Source organism: Tasmannia lanceolata, unplaced genomic scaffold (assembly GCF_043159265.1).
Source record: "Tasmannia lanceolata isolate RefF3 unplaced genomic scaffold, GAP_Taslan_0.1 ptg000013l, whole genome shotgun sequence".
NCBI classification, from domain to species: Eukaryota; Viridiplantae; Streptophyta; class Magnoliopsida; order Canellales; family Winteraceae; genus Tasmannia; species Tasmannia lanceolata.
In genome coordinates this window covers 14,397,000-14,415,150 of record NW_027518690.1, presented here as the reverse complement: position 1 = coordinate 14,415,150, position 18,151 = coordinate 14,397,000, and the positions used below count along the sequence as shown (strand labels likewise).

The 18,151-nt window shown below is 38.3% G+C and overlaps 1 protein-coding gene and 1 long non-coding RNA gene across 3 annotated transcripts; one reads left to right on the top strand and one right to left on the bottom strand.

The window, feature by feature from the left end:
• Positions 1–7,520: 7,520 nt before the first annotated feature.
• On the bottom strand, positions 7,521–10,777 carry LOC143890828 (uncharacterized). Of its 2 annotated transcripts, XR_013255260.1 has the most exons (4): positions 10,609–10,777; positions 10,150–10,524; positions 9,248–9,296; positions 7,521–8,113 (listed from the first exon to the last, which is right to left on the bottom strand). It is a non-coding gene; the product is annotated as an uncharacterized LOC143890828 (long non-coding RNA). The 2 variants fall into 2 exon arrangements; XR_013255259.1 differs by having other exon boundaries at positions 7,521–9,296.
• Positions 10,778–14,653: 3,876 nt separating this feature from the next.
• On the top strand, positions 14,654–15,324 carry LOC143889865 (uncharacterized). The gene has a single exon (XM_077394242.1). The coding sequence runs from the start codon at positions 14,838–14,840 to the stop codon at positions 15,135–15,137; it is 300 nt and encodes a 99-aa protein (XP_077250357.1). The 5' UTR covers positions 14,654–14,837; the 3' UTR covers positions 15,138–15,324.
• The last annotated feature ends 2,827 nt before the right edge of the window (positions 15,325–18,151 follow it).

The following is an 18,151-nucleotide window of genomic DNA, read 5'->3' as shown; positions in this document are numbered from 1 at the left end:
TGCGGAAATTCCACAAAAGTCCCAAGAATCAAAAAAAATTCTGGCAACCAAACGTAGCAAAATTGCGTGATTACAATAAGTTTTCACTTTGAGGGATTAGAATATGTTTCATCTGTAAATTATTTTGAGAGAGAATTTCGCAGCGAGCGTATTGTGTAATTTGCCTCAGTGAAGTCTTTGTTTCTTCCTTCATTCATTGTAATCGATCAAGGGCACCCACCCAGAAGATCCTTGTTGTGTAATGCCATGTCACAAATATAGTTCTGGGGAATTTATGGCAAGGGGAAATCTCGGGTATATTAAATTTATTTTATTTTTTGAGATTTATATCATTAAAAATAAAATAATTTAAAAACATATCAAAATATATAACTTAAGATAAAATATAAAATAAAAATATCTTGATATTATCGCGATGTTATCGTGGTAAATGAAAATATCGCTTACATTTTTAAACTCTTGGGATTATTTTGGGATCTTGTCATTTTATCAAAACGTCGCAATAAAATCACTATATTTTGAAAATCTCGAAGATATTTGTGATGGAGGGCACTCGGAAGACCCTTGAAGGTTGGAGAGTGTATGAGGTGCGGAGTCACCCTGGGAAGGAAGCTTTGGGGTCAAAAGCTTGTAAACGGCTCAGACTACGGCCCGCAAGGAGTCCGGTTAGTGGAAGCCTCAAAGGGGATATTCAAGGAGTGGATTTAGGTCCGTGTTTGGGTCGAAGCTCTATAAAAATTTGGTGCACATCTTCTTTCCCTTTTTATCTTTCTTATGCATCTTTATTTTTATCTTCCCTTGATTTTATTTGGAATTTGTTCTTGGGTTTAATTTTCTAATTAATTTTTAACAAGGGCAAAAGCTTCTATAACAATTCAACCCCACCCCCTTCTGGTTGCCACATGGGCCTACAATAAGGTATTCAATAGCTATTGAGAAATGATAAGATAATAACTATAAAGAAGCTTACAGTTATAAGGTGTTTAATAGTAAAAGGAAACTTTACATATGTAAGGTTTTAAATAACCTTAGTGACTACCCAAGCTTTCTGTGTATGTAATAGTATATAATAGACACATTACATGCATTCATGTGTATATGTGCATCCATTTGTCGTTTGTATTCTATTTAGGGGCTGAAATTTGAAGCTCTTTTTTTTCTTCTCAAAGGTGGCGTAGCCGGAAGCGCGAAGAACGAGTCAAGGTTGATCAATATCAACACCGATCGGAATAAACCTTCAAATCCACGAAGGGATGTTCGACGAATCCACGAAGAACGAGTAAAATAGCGCTTTCTCTAACCAAGAAAGAAGAAAATTCTTTATTTCAAAACAAATCAATCGGGCAACACCCTTGCACATAGGGTATTTATAGCTTTACTTTCCATCCCTAAATAAAACTCCCAGATATATTCTAACTCCTAAAAATAAAAGCAAACAAATAGCAAATTACCTAAACAAACTTGGATTCTCAAAACTCCCAGATATATTCTAACTCCTAAAAATAATAGCAAACAAATAGCAAATTACCTAAACAAACTTGGATTCTCTTTAATAAAATAGAAACATGACTTATGGAAAGTCCTACTACTAAAAACAAAGAAACTAATGGACCGTTCAACTACACTATTAATAAATAGGTTTGTATCAGGATTCTAAAAAAACGATAACCCACATCATGTTGCATGGTACTCTTGGGAAAGTTTACAAGTTTTTTATTCCTTTATAGCCGAAAGAAGATATGACCACGTCATTCCCCTCCACTTGAAGAGAACTCGGCCTCAAGTTCATTGGCAATGTCGTCATAGCACCTCCAACTTCATCCTTGCAACGCCGATGCTTTTCTTTTTCCGCGTTGTACTTAGCTTTAGATTCAATAGGCATGTTTTGCTTCTTTTTGACGCTGTCTCGTAACACTTTCTTCTTGGATTTGGCAAGCGATTCATTTACCTCCAAACATGATTGCCCCTCCACTTGACAAGCTTTAGGGTCCTTCTCATCCGCCAAAGGTTGAAGTGCATAACTCTTGTTGTTTTGATGAACAACAAAGACGTTATCTCTTCCCTTATGAATTGAATCCCTGTCAAATTGTCAAGGCCTCCCCATCAAAAGATGACATGTATCCATATTGATAACATCTCAAATACCTTCATCTTTGAAAGCACCAATTTCAAAAGGAATACGACAACGTTCTGTTACCTTTTTTTTCATTAGCCCTTGAAATCCAACCAAGCTTGTAGGGAGTAGTGTGTTTCTCTGTCTTTAACTTGAGCTTCTTTACCATATCCTCTGATGCGTAATTCTCCATGCTACCTCCATCAATGATGACGTTGCAAACCCTTTCTTTGACCATACACTTGCATATGAAGAGATTGTTGTGTTGCGTAGATTTCTCTACTTTTGATGTGCACATAACACGATGCATCACCAAGGATCGTCCTGGAGCACAAGTAGTAGGAATATGATCTTCTTTATCTTGTTCCTCTTCATACTCTTCTTCAGTTTCTTCACGTTCGTCGAAAACGGCTAGATCAAATCGTACGCTGGCCACCTGGGGACACTGATTGGATTTGTGACCCACTTGGTTGCACTTGTAGTATATGATTCGTTGCTCAAACTGCGACTCATATGGATCTCGTCGTGGAACTTGGGTCGTTGCCGAAGTACTAGGGACATCCCCACATCCTCTTCCTCTTGTCAGGAACGCTTGGGCAAACTTGTTGATCCCAACAAGAGGATCCAAAACAGCCTTCTCTTTCGTTGTTAGAATTATCATTTGAGGCGTCTCTATCACGGTTTGACTCTCATAAAAATCCTTATGGGCCGACCGATTGATCATGGTCTCAATTTGTTCTGCCATCTTTACCGCCTCAGTCAACGTCAAAATCGGGTGGAGTGCGATTTGATCATAAATTGCTTGATGAAGACCTATTTTGTAGCGTGCCACTCGTTGTGCCTCGGTCTCTGAAATATCGTTTCTTGACGATAGCAGGTAGAACTCTTCTGTATAATCTCGAACCGATCTACTACCTTGGCTACAATTTTGGTACTGTTGAAAGAATACCTGCTCATAATCAATGGGAAGAAATCTCTCACGAAGGATTTGACACATCCGTGCCCACGTCCGGATTGGTCGCTTTCCCATCCTTGTACGAGAATGTTGTAGTTGTTCCCACCATGCCGAAGCACCTCCCTTGAGTTTGATGGCCACAAGTTTTATCTTTTTCTCCTGGGGAATTTCCATCTAGTCGAAAAAAATCTCTCGACCGTGCGAGCAAGTCAAGAAAATCTTCGATGTGTAGCTGGCCATTAAATTCAAGCAAATCCACCTTAATACGATATTCGCGATCACGAACCGTGGTTTGTGGAACACGACCACTAGTATGTCTTGGGTAGACAATGTCGTCAAATTCCTCCTCGCTAGAGTAATCATCATTGGGAAAATATGTAACTCTTGTGCGAGAACGCCGAACTCGATTTAGAGCTTGAGCGCCCCGTTGCCGATCACCATCGCCGATTTGGTGTTGCTCAAGCTCAATAGGATTCAACTGTGCCAATTGCTCCGCTATTTGATTAATGGAAGCCTGGAGAGAATTAAACATCTCCACTGTCACAGTTTCTTGATTTTCTTATTCTCCGTGAGAAGCCATGGAAAGTAGCAAGGCTTTGATATTGTAAGCCCAAGGGTTCCCATGGGTTCAATTATTCACCTTACCTTATTGTTTTGATGCTAGCAAGCCCAAATTGATTAGCATCAATGGACTAATGTGTTGCTTTGAGGTGTTGTGCTCTATACAAGAATTTGATACGTTATATCGTCATTACACAACTCATCTAACACATGGTTTGAGGATCAACATGCACAATGGACCAAAGAGCTTGTACACACATGGGAGAGATCATCCTCGGAAGATATTCAAGTCAAAGAAGCTCGAGATGAAGATCCCACAAGTTCCCTAGGAAGTGTTAAGAAGAAGCTTGGAGATGAACTAACATGGTGACACCTCATGTACCTCTCAACATGTCTTGAAGATTAGAGAGAGTCACAAGAGCCAAGTCAAGTTCAAGATGTTCACTCGCAAGTCAAAGGAGTCAAAGAAAGTGCCAAGAAGCCAAGACATTCCAAGAAGACTCAATGGTATACACTTTTAGAATATATTTTGGAGTCCTCTTTATTTTATGTTAAATGCACTTTCAATAGGTTTTCAAATGGTTTTCACACATAATATTTTACATCTTTGGAAACCATACACACACCCTAAAATGTGTTCTGAAAAGCTAGGACTAAAGCCAAAAGACCATGGCCCAAGACCCTGAACTTTTAAAGTTAAAATGGAATTTTATACAGGGCCGGTCAACTGGGGTTTCCCGGGCGACCACGGAAGCAAGGCTGGAAATCTAGCACTTGGCTTCAAATAGCGGGCTGGTTGCTGGCTTCAAATAGCGGGTCTGTCAACCGGGGTGAGCCGGACGACCGCGGAAATGGTTTTGTTGAAGCAGAACCATTCCAGCATGGTTTGGGAGGACGACCGCCATGGGCTGGTCGACCGCGGATAGATTTTTGAGTCAGATTTTTATTCAAACAGATAGTCATCGCCGGGCGACCGCCATGGGCTGGTCGACCGCGACGGTAAGAAATTTGAAAATAAAAAAGGAAGGTCGATAAAGGCAGGCGACCGCTGTAGCTCGGTTGACCATGCCGGTCTGGCAAACTAGCTGTTGGGGCTTGCGGGCCTTGACTTTTTCAACCTAGTTTTTTACAGTTTTACCCACAAACGGTCATATTTTCAAATGGGCTATATATACACTATCGAAACCTATCTAAGTAAGCTTTTGAACATTTTGAAAGATCATATCCCATCCTTTTGAGTTAAAAACTTTCATATCAAAAGTTTAACCTCTTTGCACTTGTATTTTTACATTCTATCAAGAGGATCTCCATTAGGGCTTTTACATTTCATCTTTCTTGGAGAGTTTGTGAGCTTAAACTTTTGTAGTCCTCAGAGAGTTATATTTTATTTCTACATTTGTATTTGAAGGTCTCCGATTCGGCCCGTTAAGAAAGGAGAATCAATTGTAAGAGGGAGTGCCCCCTCGCAAGGCTTCGTGCAGAAATGGTTTGTTCCCTTTGGAGATTGGAGAAGGTGGTGTACGGCTTAGAGATTCACCATTGAAGAATCTCATCTTTTAGTGGAGTCTCCAAGGAGGTAAACTCGAAAGAGTGGAGTAGGTCTTGTGATAGACCGAACCACTATAAATCTTGTGCCTTGTGGTTGCTTCTTCTTCCGAACCACTATAAATCTTGTGCCTTGTGGTTGCACTTGTGGTGATCGGTAAACTCTACCCTTTACTTATACTAGTAAAAGATGCACGTGCAAATGCACGTGCGGCGACTAAGATATTTTACAGCATGGTTTACTTTTCACATGTATATGATTTCTCAAGCCTTCAAATATGTATTTTCACAGATATTATGTCAATATATTCAATATCAGGGCTCATTTTGTGTCATACAAAACATTCTTTATCCCATCAAAAGCAATCTATTCAAAACCATGGGTTGTTTTTTTGTTGAAAGCCTGCTCAAAACCGCAGTGGACTGTTGGTAGGTATTAGAAAACAGATTATAATCATAAATAATAGTGAAGCCGCAAAAATTAAACCTGAAAAACTTTGATAAAACTTGATTTTCAAGTACTGATCTCATCCATTAAAACCCAGTTGCTGCTTTAGCAAGCAGCTATGGTACCTCACAGACAACTAATCATCAGATAACTAGCTGCCAGAAACTACAACAAATTTGGAGGGGTTCAAATACAATAAATCTCCCTCACAAGGTTTAGGTCCAGTCCCTTGAGCATCTCCTTTGCAAAATACTCCCATACCAAACTTCCAATTATTCCTTTGCTTCACAGCCCACCTCAAGTTCTTCTTTGCTGCAAAATACTCACCAACCAAACTTCCAGCCATTCCTTTGCTTCACAGCCTACCTCATGTTCTTCTTTGCTCTTATTATTAGCAGACATTGAAGGGACATGTGGTTAGGTACAACACTTGAAATAACCTGATTTTGTAACTTGCTCAACGTGAACTGGTTTTGGCTGCAAATTCTGCAAATGTGGTAAGTGGCTTGAGCTTCTTGTCTTGCATAGTCTTCAACCGGCTTTCATATAAAATCTATGATTTGGCTGACACACTTTGAATTTATTGCAACACACTTGTCGTGTCATGTCCGATGCGATACCCGTGTCGACACTCTTTTAGACTTAAGTGTACTGCTAGAAGTGTTAGTAACTTAATATATATGCATGTGTATGAGTGTGACATTATTTCTAGATTTTTAGAGGTTGCCATGTTAGGTACCTCATATCCATGTCGAAACTCGGCACACAAATCCATGTCCACAAATCATGATTACATGTACTCTCTATTTTAGGCGTGTCTCTGTTTCTAATTTTGGGAGTGTCCAACACTCTCTGTCACTCGTGTCCGTCTCCACAAATCATAGTATAAAATCCAATATAGATGTCTTGCCTGAATAGTTTGTAAAAGAGTTCAAAATTTAAAATGCCTTGAGATAATTTAACCTCCCGTGTATCTATGCTATTAAACATTTCTCATCAGAAAATGTTTCGCTTTCAGTTTCTTTTATAACAAATAAATCCATCAGATTGTCTTGGCTGAATAGTCTTAAAAATGTTCAAGTTTTCTATTAGATAGTTTTAAAATGTCAAAGATTTCAGACAATCAGGCACCCTTATTCTTATAAGAAGAACTATCACTCTTTTGATTCAATTTTATATACAATTTAGAAATTTGGAAATGCAGGTAGTGCCTAAAAAACATGGGGAAATAAAATGCAACTCATGGAAGGAATTAAACTATGTGCACTATTTTGTTCTTAACATTTTTTCTTGAAAGTACATAAATTTCATATTCGTTTTTTGAATGATGCATAAACACATTTGCTTTTCAATAGAAAACTGATTTTATTTTGTGTGGTGCAATGTAAAGATATTATTCTCAGATTAGAGTCCTTTGTTTGCATGTGCTCGTAACTAATGTAAGGAACTGGCTTTGCTGATGATAAAATACTCCACAAAAGTATTTTATCTTTTGTCTTTTATTTATTTATTTTGATTTTCTGTTGCAATTAGGATGTAGTTCGTTGACAATGACATGAGATATGTAAGTAAGGTGGGTATCCAAGGCTCTGTTTCCTGAGATATGCAAGTTTATTTAAGAGCATAAATCTGATTTCATAACAGTCGATTAGAAAATTCTGCCTTAGTAATGCTAACAGCAGCAACAACGAATCTAAAAACTTTCCTTGGGAATGATTCCCTATAATAATGTTATTATAATCTTTCATTTCATTTAAATAAAATAATGTTAAACCTACAGAATTATAGATAAATATGAATTAAAAGAAGCTACAATCACTGAATATTTATAAAACAAGATGAAAACTCTAATAGGAAGGCTATAAATCTAAAAGATTACCCATCATGAAGCATTTGGAAGTTGGAACTGCCATTAACATTTAAATCCAATGGAATTTTTAAACAGAAGAGATATCAATAACTAAGAGAAAGACCATCTGCAGCAAAGAAATAAAGCTTATTTTTCTTGAAAACACAATTGTATGTGCACCACCGGCCTTTGCAATTGAAGGTATTCTTCAATTGTACCTTCTTTTCCAACTTTGTTTCTTTGAAGAATATACAGCTACAGCATAACCACAAAACATTGAGGCGACTCATACAAAGAGTATTTCCAAACAAATTATAGCACCTCTTCAAGAGCATGTACACTGACTGTAGCTTGAGGTGAGCTGCAATCTAGGCACTTGTTAGAGTAACTGGACTTCAGAAGAAATGATTGATCAGCCTACACAGATATGGTTGCGCGGTTGATAGAAAGTGATACATGAACATAAGACAAACTTGGAGAGTAACTCCTGAGACTCATTTATTGCTAACGAATGATTGTAGTCCCTTAAGAATTTTCTGGATATAAAACTCCCAACGAAGTCGAATCAAGATCAGATGGTGGGTGCTGTCTACAGACCAAAATTCGGGTTGGCTAACTTGCCATCTTTTTTTTTTTCCTCACCTGCAATGGTTATTTGACCCCTTAACAATTAAAATGATGTCCATCAGTGAAGTATACTTCCCTTGTTTTACGAGCAAATTTAATTTCCTTATTGGTTGGATTATTTGTCAAATAATCCAAGCATTCTATGAGAAATTGTGCAAATATCTGTCTTGTTAATCACTACCCCAAGCCCAACACACACTTTCTTGTTAATCACCACCCCAAGCTAAGCACACAGTCTACGGTGAAGGAGTTTGACTTGTTACCTTACTCCTTGAAAAGCCATATATGTCGTATAACTGTTTTTTATTTGGAGATTTTTTAGCACACAAATCAAAAAAGGGGGAAAACCTAATAAAGGAACATGTATATTAAAATTAGGCTTGAAACCCAAGTCTGTCTGTCCTATATGTGAAGAAGTGATGCAACTGAAATAAGACAAATGATGCAACTGGAATAAGACAAATTGATGGTGGATGCGCGCCTATTGTCATATACATTTTGTGAGGGAAAGCACGAATATCCAATGTGGAATGTAGAAATGACATTTTCTCAATTCAGCATACATAAATTAGGAAAGCTTTTTTTTTTTAAATCAATTAGGAAATCTTTTATAGCCTTTGTTTTTCACTTTTTATATACTATAAATCATTCTATTTCTTGATGTGGATAAACTAATTACAATGATGAAAAATATACTGAAAGGGAGTGCTGCAACATCTATCTTTATTGACTCAAGCTATTCAAGAATTCAACATTTGAAGCCTTTAATAAAAAGAATCCAACTTTTGAAACTACAAAAAATAATAATTTAATGTGTAAGAAGGTACCATATATATGAAATTATTGCATACCAAGCTAAAGTTAATGTAATTAGTTCTTGGAGAACCAATCGTACACGCAGAAGATTACTGAAATTTGATCTACCCCTTTGGGAAAATGATTGATCACACCCATGTGATTTCAGAGTAATTAAAACATGAGTTCACTCAGCATCAAAAAGAGGCCCGTCAATCATAAGAGTTTATTCTCGGGAAAAGTAAGCATAGAAACTGAAACCTATTGAGGATATGGAAAATCAACAATAGTCGGTCTTGTTCTGACATAATTTCATAAAAAAGAGACAGGAAAGAACGAAACAACAGAGCTTACTTCATGGTGCTAAGGATTTTCCAAACCATTCGTCTACGACACCAAAGTACTGCAACAACAGCAAAAAAAATTAACTACAATTTCAACTTTATTCTAAAATCCCTACATTAGGGGGAAAAAGATTCTTGGTACCCAATATAAGAATAAAAGCCACAACCATTGATAAAAACTAAGACGTGATTTATAGGGAAGCAAGAGTACTTAAGAACAAATAAATACGAGAAAAACCTAAACCAATTGTAATCTAAACCTCACCCTAAAATCTTGGAAAAAAAGACATAAAAAACCCCAATAAGAGAACCAGTAGCAAGCAAAGTTAGCTTTATGAAGCAGGAGAAAAAAAAAAGGAACTGTATCTGTATGTATCGAGAGAAAAAATACATTGTTCATCAACCACATCTGTAAGCTAGTAAACAAAAATCTTAAACCCCTCATGGAAGGCAAAACAATTCAATTGCAGTATAGTATGCTACAATATATCAAATTCCACTCCTTCCTCCCCAAGTCTCACCTCCTCCCTCCTCCCCAAGTCTCACCTCCTCCCTCCTCCTCGGCTCCTACCTCACAAACATTTTGTCAACTAAATATCAGGAGGGAGAAAACAGCATTTATAGAAAATCTCAAAGATAAATATATGCAACTCGTTCGTAGAAACTAAAGTGTAAGAATCTTAAAATTGTCTTTTGCCATTCAAAAAAAAAAAAAAAAAAAAACCCCACTGAAGTGTAGGAATTTATCATATGTACATAACTCAAAATGATAATATCTTGTAGACAAAGAAATCTAATTATTTCAGTTTATACATTTTTCAGGTAACTGATACTCCAAATTTCATTGAAATTATTTTTTATTTGATAAATTCGTCAAATCAAATGGAATAAAGAACTCAAAATCTAGGAAACCTCTTGTAGACATTGAATCAATCACGAGAGATGCTGACTCAAATTAATTAAGATTGGCAATAAAATGAAAAATGAAAAACTGTAGTGGGATTTCTCATGCTCTCTTTATGCTTTCTCCACTCCTTCCTTCTCAAGTCTCACCCCCTCTCGTCTTCGATCCTATTTCACAATCGGGCCAATATAGTTATTGTTCTCCTCATTAAAAGATCAACACGGATTTCCATTCCCATTTCATCTTTGATTCTCTTACTGTTGTAGAGAAACTTGACGCACCTTGATGTTTACACTGAAAGTTCCAGACTGGAGAGATGGAGCGGCATCGGCACAAGAAGAAAATAAAAAAGGGGAAAAAAACAAAAAAATCCACCAAATCATCTGCATAGAAAGAAATTCAAAACAAAGATAAAATTAGGTTTGGAAAAAGAAAGAAAAATAGAACAAAAAAGAGAAGGGAAGCACCCCAATTCGAAAATTGGCCCATGTTGCAAATGCCAAGTAGATCGTTTGGTGTACACGGAATGCCCAGCATTCAAAAACCATACGGTGATGGAAGAGAGAGCCCGAGAAGCTAAAAACCTACGAAGGTGGAGGAGAGCTCGAGAGGAGAACTATACACACGTGGGTGGAGTTTTTTGTTAAAAACCCCATTTCTAATTCAATGCGAAAGTGGGACACGTATTCTGCTAATGCGGAGAAACCGAAGGCCTATGTAGGGGCACGTGTTCTGTTTGCGGAGAAACCGAAGGAAAGCACAAAAAATAATAACTGGATGCGTGACATGGGGAGAGTACAGTTGGCGGGATTTCTATCCAAATCTTCACCAGGGCGAAATGGTGTAAATGCCCTTTTGAAATATGACATATAAGGAAGATTTAGGAAAACACATTCGGGGATACAGACGGAAATAGGAAGGGGCAACTCACGAGACGAATTTACGTGATGCTAGAATTTTGGACGCATATAGAGGGGCAAAGGAGGATGCTGATATGACGAGAATGCCCTGAAAAATTGGGACCTATTTGGAAGTTTTACAAAAAGATAGGCAGGACATAGATGGAATTTCGACAAAAGATGGTTGACTAACTTTCGTTGGTCTAGGCTTTTAGAATAGTAAGGATTTATGTTTGTTATTCATTGAACAAGGGTTAGAACACATAAAAGATAAAGTAATATCTAAATCCTAAATTGTTTGTCTTGCTTATTTAAAACAAGGGTTTGACTAATTAGTGCTTAATAAGTAAATTAACTTTAATAATCCACCTAATTAAGCCAAGAATTTTTAAATAGCCAATTCACCCCCCCTCTTGGGTTGTCACACTCTCATTTCAGATACCACCTGCGTAGCCGGAAGAGCAAAGAACGAGTCGAGGTTAATCAATATCAACACCGATCGGAATAAACCTTCGAATCCACGAAGGGATGTTCAACGAATCCACGAAGAACGAGTAAAATAGCACTTTCTCTAACCAAGAAAGAATAGAATTCCTTGTTTCAAAACAAATCAATCGTGCAACACCCTTTCACGTAGGGTATTTACAGCTTTGCTAAATAAAACTACTAGATATATTCTAACTCCTAAAAATAATAGCAAACAAATAGCAAATTACTTAAACAAACTTGGATTTTCTTTAATAAAATAGAAACATGACTTATGGAAAGTCCTACTACTAAAAATAAAGAAACTAATGGACCGTTCAACTCCACTATTAATAAATAGGCTTGTAACAGGATTCTAAAAAAAAGATACCCCACATCATGTTCGTATGGGACTCTTGGGAAAGTTTTCAAGCTTTTTATTCCTTTGTAGACGGAAAAAGATATCACAAAAATATCCTCGCCTTACAGAAAACCGTTAAAGGGGGTAATTTATCCTCAAGCAGTGAACCATCCTTCAATTTGAAAATTACAGATAGAGTAATATCTTTTGATCATTCAAGTGATTTAATCACGAAAGTACCCTCTTGCTAAGGGCTAGCAAAGGGGCGGCGTGGGGCGGGGCATTCCCGTCCCGCCCTGCTTCAAGGATGGCATAGAATTGCCATCCCCACGCTGCCCACTTAAAGGCAAGAACAAAAGGGCAGATTTGGAATTTTAAAAATATAATTTTTTTTTTTTTATAATGATGATAATGGCATAATGCAAGATATTGAATTGGCTGGGCGGACCCAAAGCCATCCAGTCCCCGGTCCCCCATCCAAATCGGGGAATGCCCTTTTGAGTTCGGCACCCTTTTTTAGGCGAATTTGAAATTTTTTTATAGTGAATTTGAAATTTGGCGGAAGGCCCCGTTGGCGATTTTTTATGGCTGAATCACAGGATTGAGCTGTTACGTGGGCCCCACCGTTGGTATTGGAACAAAGCTTAGCTTTTTTATGCTCCACATTTCTCCTTAGAAAATCCCACGTCCCATGAGGGAGGCTTGTGCAAACTCGTGTTCGAACACGTATGTGTTGTTGCAAACACGAGCAATTGGAACTTAGAAGAGGAGAAATGAAATATTCACTCCCTTTTCTTCCCCTGGCCTCCCCCCTTGTACTTGTAGCGTAAAAAGAGTAGTCATAAATAAATAAAAAGCGATATATCCCGCCCCTTGTGATTACTTGGGACACCAGCAGCATAGATAAATACGCTAGGGCGTAGCATGGGCAGGAATAGGGGGTGAATACTTCCCTGAGAAGAGGTATTATACGATGGTGGGGCCTATTTGATGGTGATTGATGCATGCATGTGGTGGGGCCTATTGGATGGTGATCAATGGCCCAAAAATGTTCTCTATTAGATGATCCTAGCCATCCAAATGGTGGATTGGAAGTGTTTCCGCTGAGAAAGGCGTTGATTTGGATGAATTAATTATTGTTGTGATCAATTTCTTATTTTTTGGACAAATTAATTATTGTTGTGATTAATTTCTTATTTTGGCGAGTTAAAGGTGTTTTTTATTGACCCCGTGAGGCAAAATTCGAACTCTAGTGAGAACTCGACCAAAATAAAACTGAGTCAACTCGGCTGGGTTGGTGAATTGATGAATGACTGAGGGAGTTATTTTACTAAAATGTTTTATTTTCATTTGTTTCAGACATTGTATTGGCAATATAGCCATGTGTTGGAAACCATGAAATTTTTTTTCAGGTAATGTTATTTTGGCAAGCGGTGAGAGAGGTGGTAGAAAGAGTGAGACAGAGAGAGAAATTGAGAGGGCGGGACCGCAGAAGTAAGGAGATAGTGCTAAGTTTCTAGTACAAATAAAATTCTATTTCGAGTAGAGTTTTTCTTTTCCCCGTTTTCAACCACTTCTCACCCTCTCACACCCTTCTTACTCCTCTCCCACTACTCAAGAACTAAGGGTGCAACTTGCATGGGTTGGGTAGGGTTGAACCCAGCCCGAAACTCTAAATTATCAACCCGAATCCGACCCGACTCTCAACCCGACGAAGGCTAATCCAACCCAACCCGAAAAATTAATATCTCAATCTGAACTTGACCCGAACCCGACCCAATTTCCCAATTTGGGTCATGTTGAGTCGGGTTGACCCGGTTATGGTGATATCTATTATCTTTCCCCTTTAGATGTTTATGTTATTAAAAAGCAGGAAAATGGTAAATTTTTTTATTTTGATGCCGGTTTATCACCTCAAACTAAACCCGACCCGGCTCAAGCACAAACCGACCAGCGATTTTTTTAGGTTGAACCCGACCCAAGTTGTACCAGTATCAAAAACTCTATTTTGAGTAGAGTTTTTTTCCAGTTAATATGCAGTTTATCTATAAATCAAAGGACTACAATCATCCAATGAAATGATTTTTGGGGCACAACTTATTTAAGTTGTAGGCGATCAAATGGCCGGCTTGGATCCCCTGTGGTGTGGGTCATACAATACTTTTAAAAAAAATGCTATACATTATTACTTTACAGGCTTACACCATGAAAAACCCTTGAGGCTCTGTTCACTTGCGTTCCCGGGAAAGCAAATCCCTTGAAAACCTCTTTTTTCTTTGACAAGATAGAATTCTGGTGTTCACTTGCTTTCCTGAGAAAGTAACAAGCCTAGGTGGAAAATGACAAATAATGATATGGAAATTGCCAAAAATGATGTGGAAATGTCTATTTTCTCACAAGTGTGGGAAACCAAATTCCACTATTTTGGTCGGATTTGCTTTCCCGAGAAAACTAGTGGAAAAATGTGGGCAAGCTGTTTCTCGGGAAACCTTTTCCTGTGCAGTTCCTGCACACGTGAGCAAGCGTGGGAAACCTTTTCCTACACAGTTTCCCTGGATTTCATTTCCTAATGCCATGTCAAATTCTCGGGAAACATTTTCTTTTCCTTTCCCGAGAAAACAAGTGACTGACAGAATAAAGTGATGGGTGCCATTATCAAATCAAGGCTACGTTGGATATAATTTGCTGGCGCCTGATCTCACTAGAATGTTGTTGGTCGGCACACCCCACAAAAATCTTTGTGCATACAAAATAAGAGGCCAAAAAGCAAAGAAGCACAACACAAAAATCCAAACCCACAGTTTCCCAACCCTCCACGCAAATTCCTACAAACTTCCAAACCCTAGCGTGGCCAACTCTCTCACCACACCAACTCCCTTATTAAAAAAATATCTCAAAATCTCTGTTCTCCCGGGAGTGAAGTTTAAGGAGATAAGAAACTGAGGTGGGGTGCGCAGGATAAGAAGAGAACATGGGTCCGATCGTCGTGGTATCTCAGCTAGCAACAGGGCTGGGGGTGATAGCCTGCGCCGCGTTGGTTAAGTCTGTGATCGAACAAAAGCCCATGGCGGGTGGTGGTGAGTGGACTCGTTGCGCGAGTTGTAAAGGAACCGGGCGAGTGAGTTGCCTCTGTTCTCGGTGGTCGGATGGTGACGTGGGCTGCCGGACCTGCGCTGGGTCCGGCCGGATGGCTTGTAGCAGCTGCGGTGGGACCGGCACTGGCCGGCCACTTCCGGCCCAGGTCTCTGTTCGAAGCAATCGTCCCCAGTGAGATGAGTTTCAATCTCAGCCGTCCATCTTCTCTACTTTAATCCTCTTTCTTTTTTATAATTTTATCTTGTATTATTTTTCAATTGTTGGACTATATATGTAAATGAAATCTTGTGTGTGTGGTTATGGATTCGGAATTGGATGTTGGGAATTGAAAGTTTACATGAAATGGGTACCTGAAATTTTAACTGTTGGAGTTCTTATCACAATTTTTGGGGAATTTTGATTTGGGTTTTATTTGATTTTGGTATTTGCAAATTTACATGGAATGGGAACGTGGAATTTTATTGGAGTTGTTATCACAAGTTTGGGGAATTTTGATTTGGTTGCATTTGATTTTGATAGTTTTAGCAGATTGATGGAGATGGGATAATTTGTTCCATGTCAGGAAGATTTTGTTTTTGAACTTAAATTTTTGGGTTAATGTTATTTATTTATTTTTTGTTAGATCTTGGGTCGGTGCTCATATCAATTATCTAGTTAGGGAAATTGCGGTTGTTCTTGTTGGATAGTGTGGCCATCAGCCATCGGTTAGAAATATGTCGAGACACATATTGCACGTGTTTTCCATATTATATTATATATTTAGGGAAGTGATATTTACGCCCGTTTTGAACTACATTAGCCCCTCTTTAATCATTGATACAGTGGGACTGGTGTCCATAGCAATAAAAAGGGGCGTAAATATCACTTCCCATTTATTACTTGTGTAGAAAATTGATTTCCAATTGGTTGTCTTTATCAAGTTCATGGGTTCATGGCATGTGCATTGAGGACATTGGGAGAGGATGTACCTGCCATATCAGTTGGTGAACCGGCTTCGTGTGGGTGGCTCATCAGGTGGTTGATAATATCTCGGCTAGCGAGGATAGTTGTGTGTATGATTGGTGGTGGTGGGCCATAGCTGGAAGTGGGTAGCCTCTCTTGGTTAGGGAAACAGAGAAGTCCTTCCAGATTGTTATCTCGGCCCTTGATTGATTGATCGTGATGGACTTAATATGATGGTCATGGTTGGAAGTGAAAAGCCTCTCCGATTAAGGAGATGGAGAAATCCTTCGACGGAATTTATTGGAAATGGAATAGTCTCTCCCCATTAAAGAGATGGAAAAACCTTTCGAAGAAAGTTGATAGAAAAGCAACTACCAACACAAGGGTATAAATACCCCGAGAATCAGAAAAGCCATTTGACGTCATGTGCCCAATAAGGATAGGCGAATCCGCACCCTCATGAGAGAACTAAAATTCTTAAAAGAGTAAACCCTAGCTCTCTTCCATTTTCCCCTTGTGTTCATCCATCCGTATTGATCTAGGTACTATGAGTTTTTGCAGTTACCCAGGTTTTCATGCTTCCGCATGGATCTTCAGTTCTTCTTGTGTGTTGAAGTTTGTAATTAATTTTACCATTTTAATTTTTGTTCTAATGCATCTCTTGTACGGGTTGTATGAATAAAGTTGTTAGAGTTTATATGTGATTAATTTAGGGAAGTAATATTCGTTCTTTTTAACTTGGTTCAACCCTCTCTAGTGTGTTTATGGCCAAGGTTTTAAATTTCAGCCGAAATCTGAAATTTCGGATTTTGGTGAGGACCGAAACCGAAATGTACCGGAACCGAATTTGCCGGAATATTCCAAATTTCAGTCGAAATTTCAAAAAATTTGGTCGAAAATTTTTGATAAAATATTAATTTTTTATTCCTTTACAGAGCTGAAATTTTGGCCGAAAAAACGACATTTCGAACACCTTTACCGAATTTCGGCCGAAATTTCGGTGAGGACCAAATTGCCCACGAAACTGAAATTTAAAACCTTGTTTATCACTACTTTTACACTAGAGGACCCGTCCCAAGTAAAGAAAGGGGGAAAATATGGTTTCACTTAATTTATAGCACGTGTGATGTAGTTGGGGTCTTGGGATTGAACAGAATTGTATCGTTTTGATCTGAGTTACATAGCTTGTGTTCTTTAACCCTTCTTGGTTGAGCTTTTGTGCTTTTTTTTTTTTTTTTTAATCCGGGAGAATGAAAAAAAAAAAACAGAGAATGCCTTCCACCACCTATTTTACCCAATCTTGTGAAGTTGTAATTCAATGCATAATCTGGTATGTAATCATTTGCCACTATTCTTGCTTTCTTATCTCCGACTCCATATACATTTTATGCTTCGCACATTTGAATCTCAAACTATCAACCTACATACTTGAGAATTCGAGGTTTGAATGGTTTTCCCAAGGCCATGCTCGGTCGAACCATTTGCTGCGGGATAACAAGCGGAAAATGGTTTTTTTCTCGTCAACATGGGTCGAATGACTAGTTTTGTTTGCTATACAAAATTCAATTAAAAGGTAATCTGTCCTCCCGGTTGGATCTCAGGCGATAGATAAGAAAAGGGGAACCTATTTCTTTGGTTCATACTGTCTTCCAAGGTAACAAAAAGGGCTTTAAATTGCCAAAAAAAAAAGAAAAAGGACTAGAATGCGAGCATGCTAGCAGCAATGGACAATAAACAATTACTTGGTAAATGACAGTGAGAGCCAATGCATAGAATAAGAAAACTAAAAAAAAAGGGAAATGATATCACCACTACCGTATTTTGATGATCGCACTCCTCACTTTATTAAATTGTACGGTATGGTCCGCACCATAGGATGATCCAAACTGTTCATTAGATGGGCCACAGCCTAAATAGGCTGTGCCCCAAAAATCATTTCAATAGGTTTATCCTAACCCTCAGATCTATAGAGGGACTGAATATTAGAGGGTTGATCCTAACCCTCTATAGATCGGAGCTATTTAGGCTGTGGCCCATGTAATGGTGGATCATCCTATGGTGCGGGCCAAATTGTACATTTTAATAATGTGAGGAGTGTGATCATCAAAATACAGTAGTGGTGATATCATTTCCCAAAAAAAAAAAATCATCATTATCGAAGATGATTCCGTTGCACTTTTAGGGGCGGTTGGATACACGGATTTTAGAATCCAGGTTTTAGTTTGAAAACAGTGTAAAAGAGGGTTC

Bases quoted from the DNA above. Each gene is read 5' to 3' on its own strand.
- LOC143889865 (XM_077394242.1), top strand. From the start codon at position 14,838: ATGGGTCCGATCGTCGTGGTATCTCAGCTAGCAACAGGGCTGGGGGTG.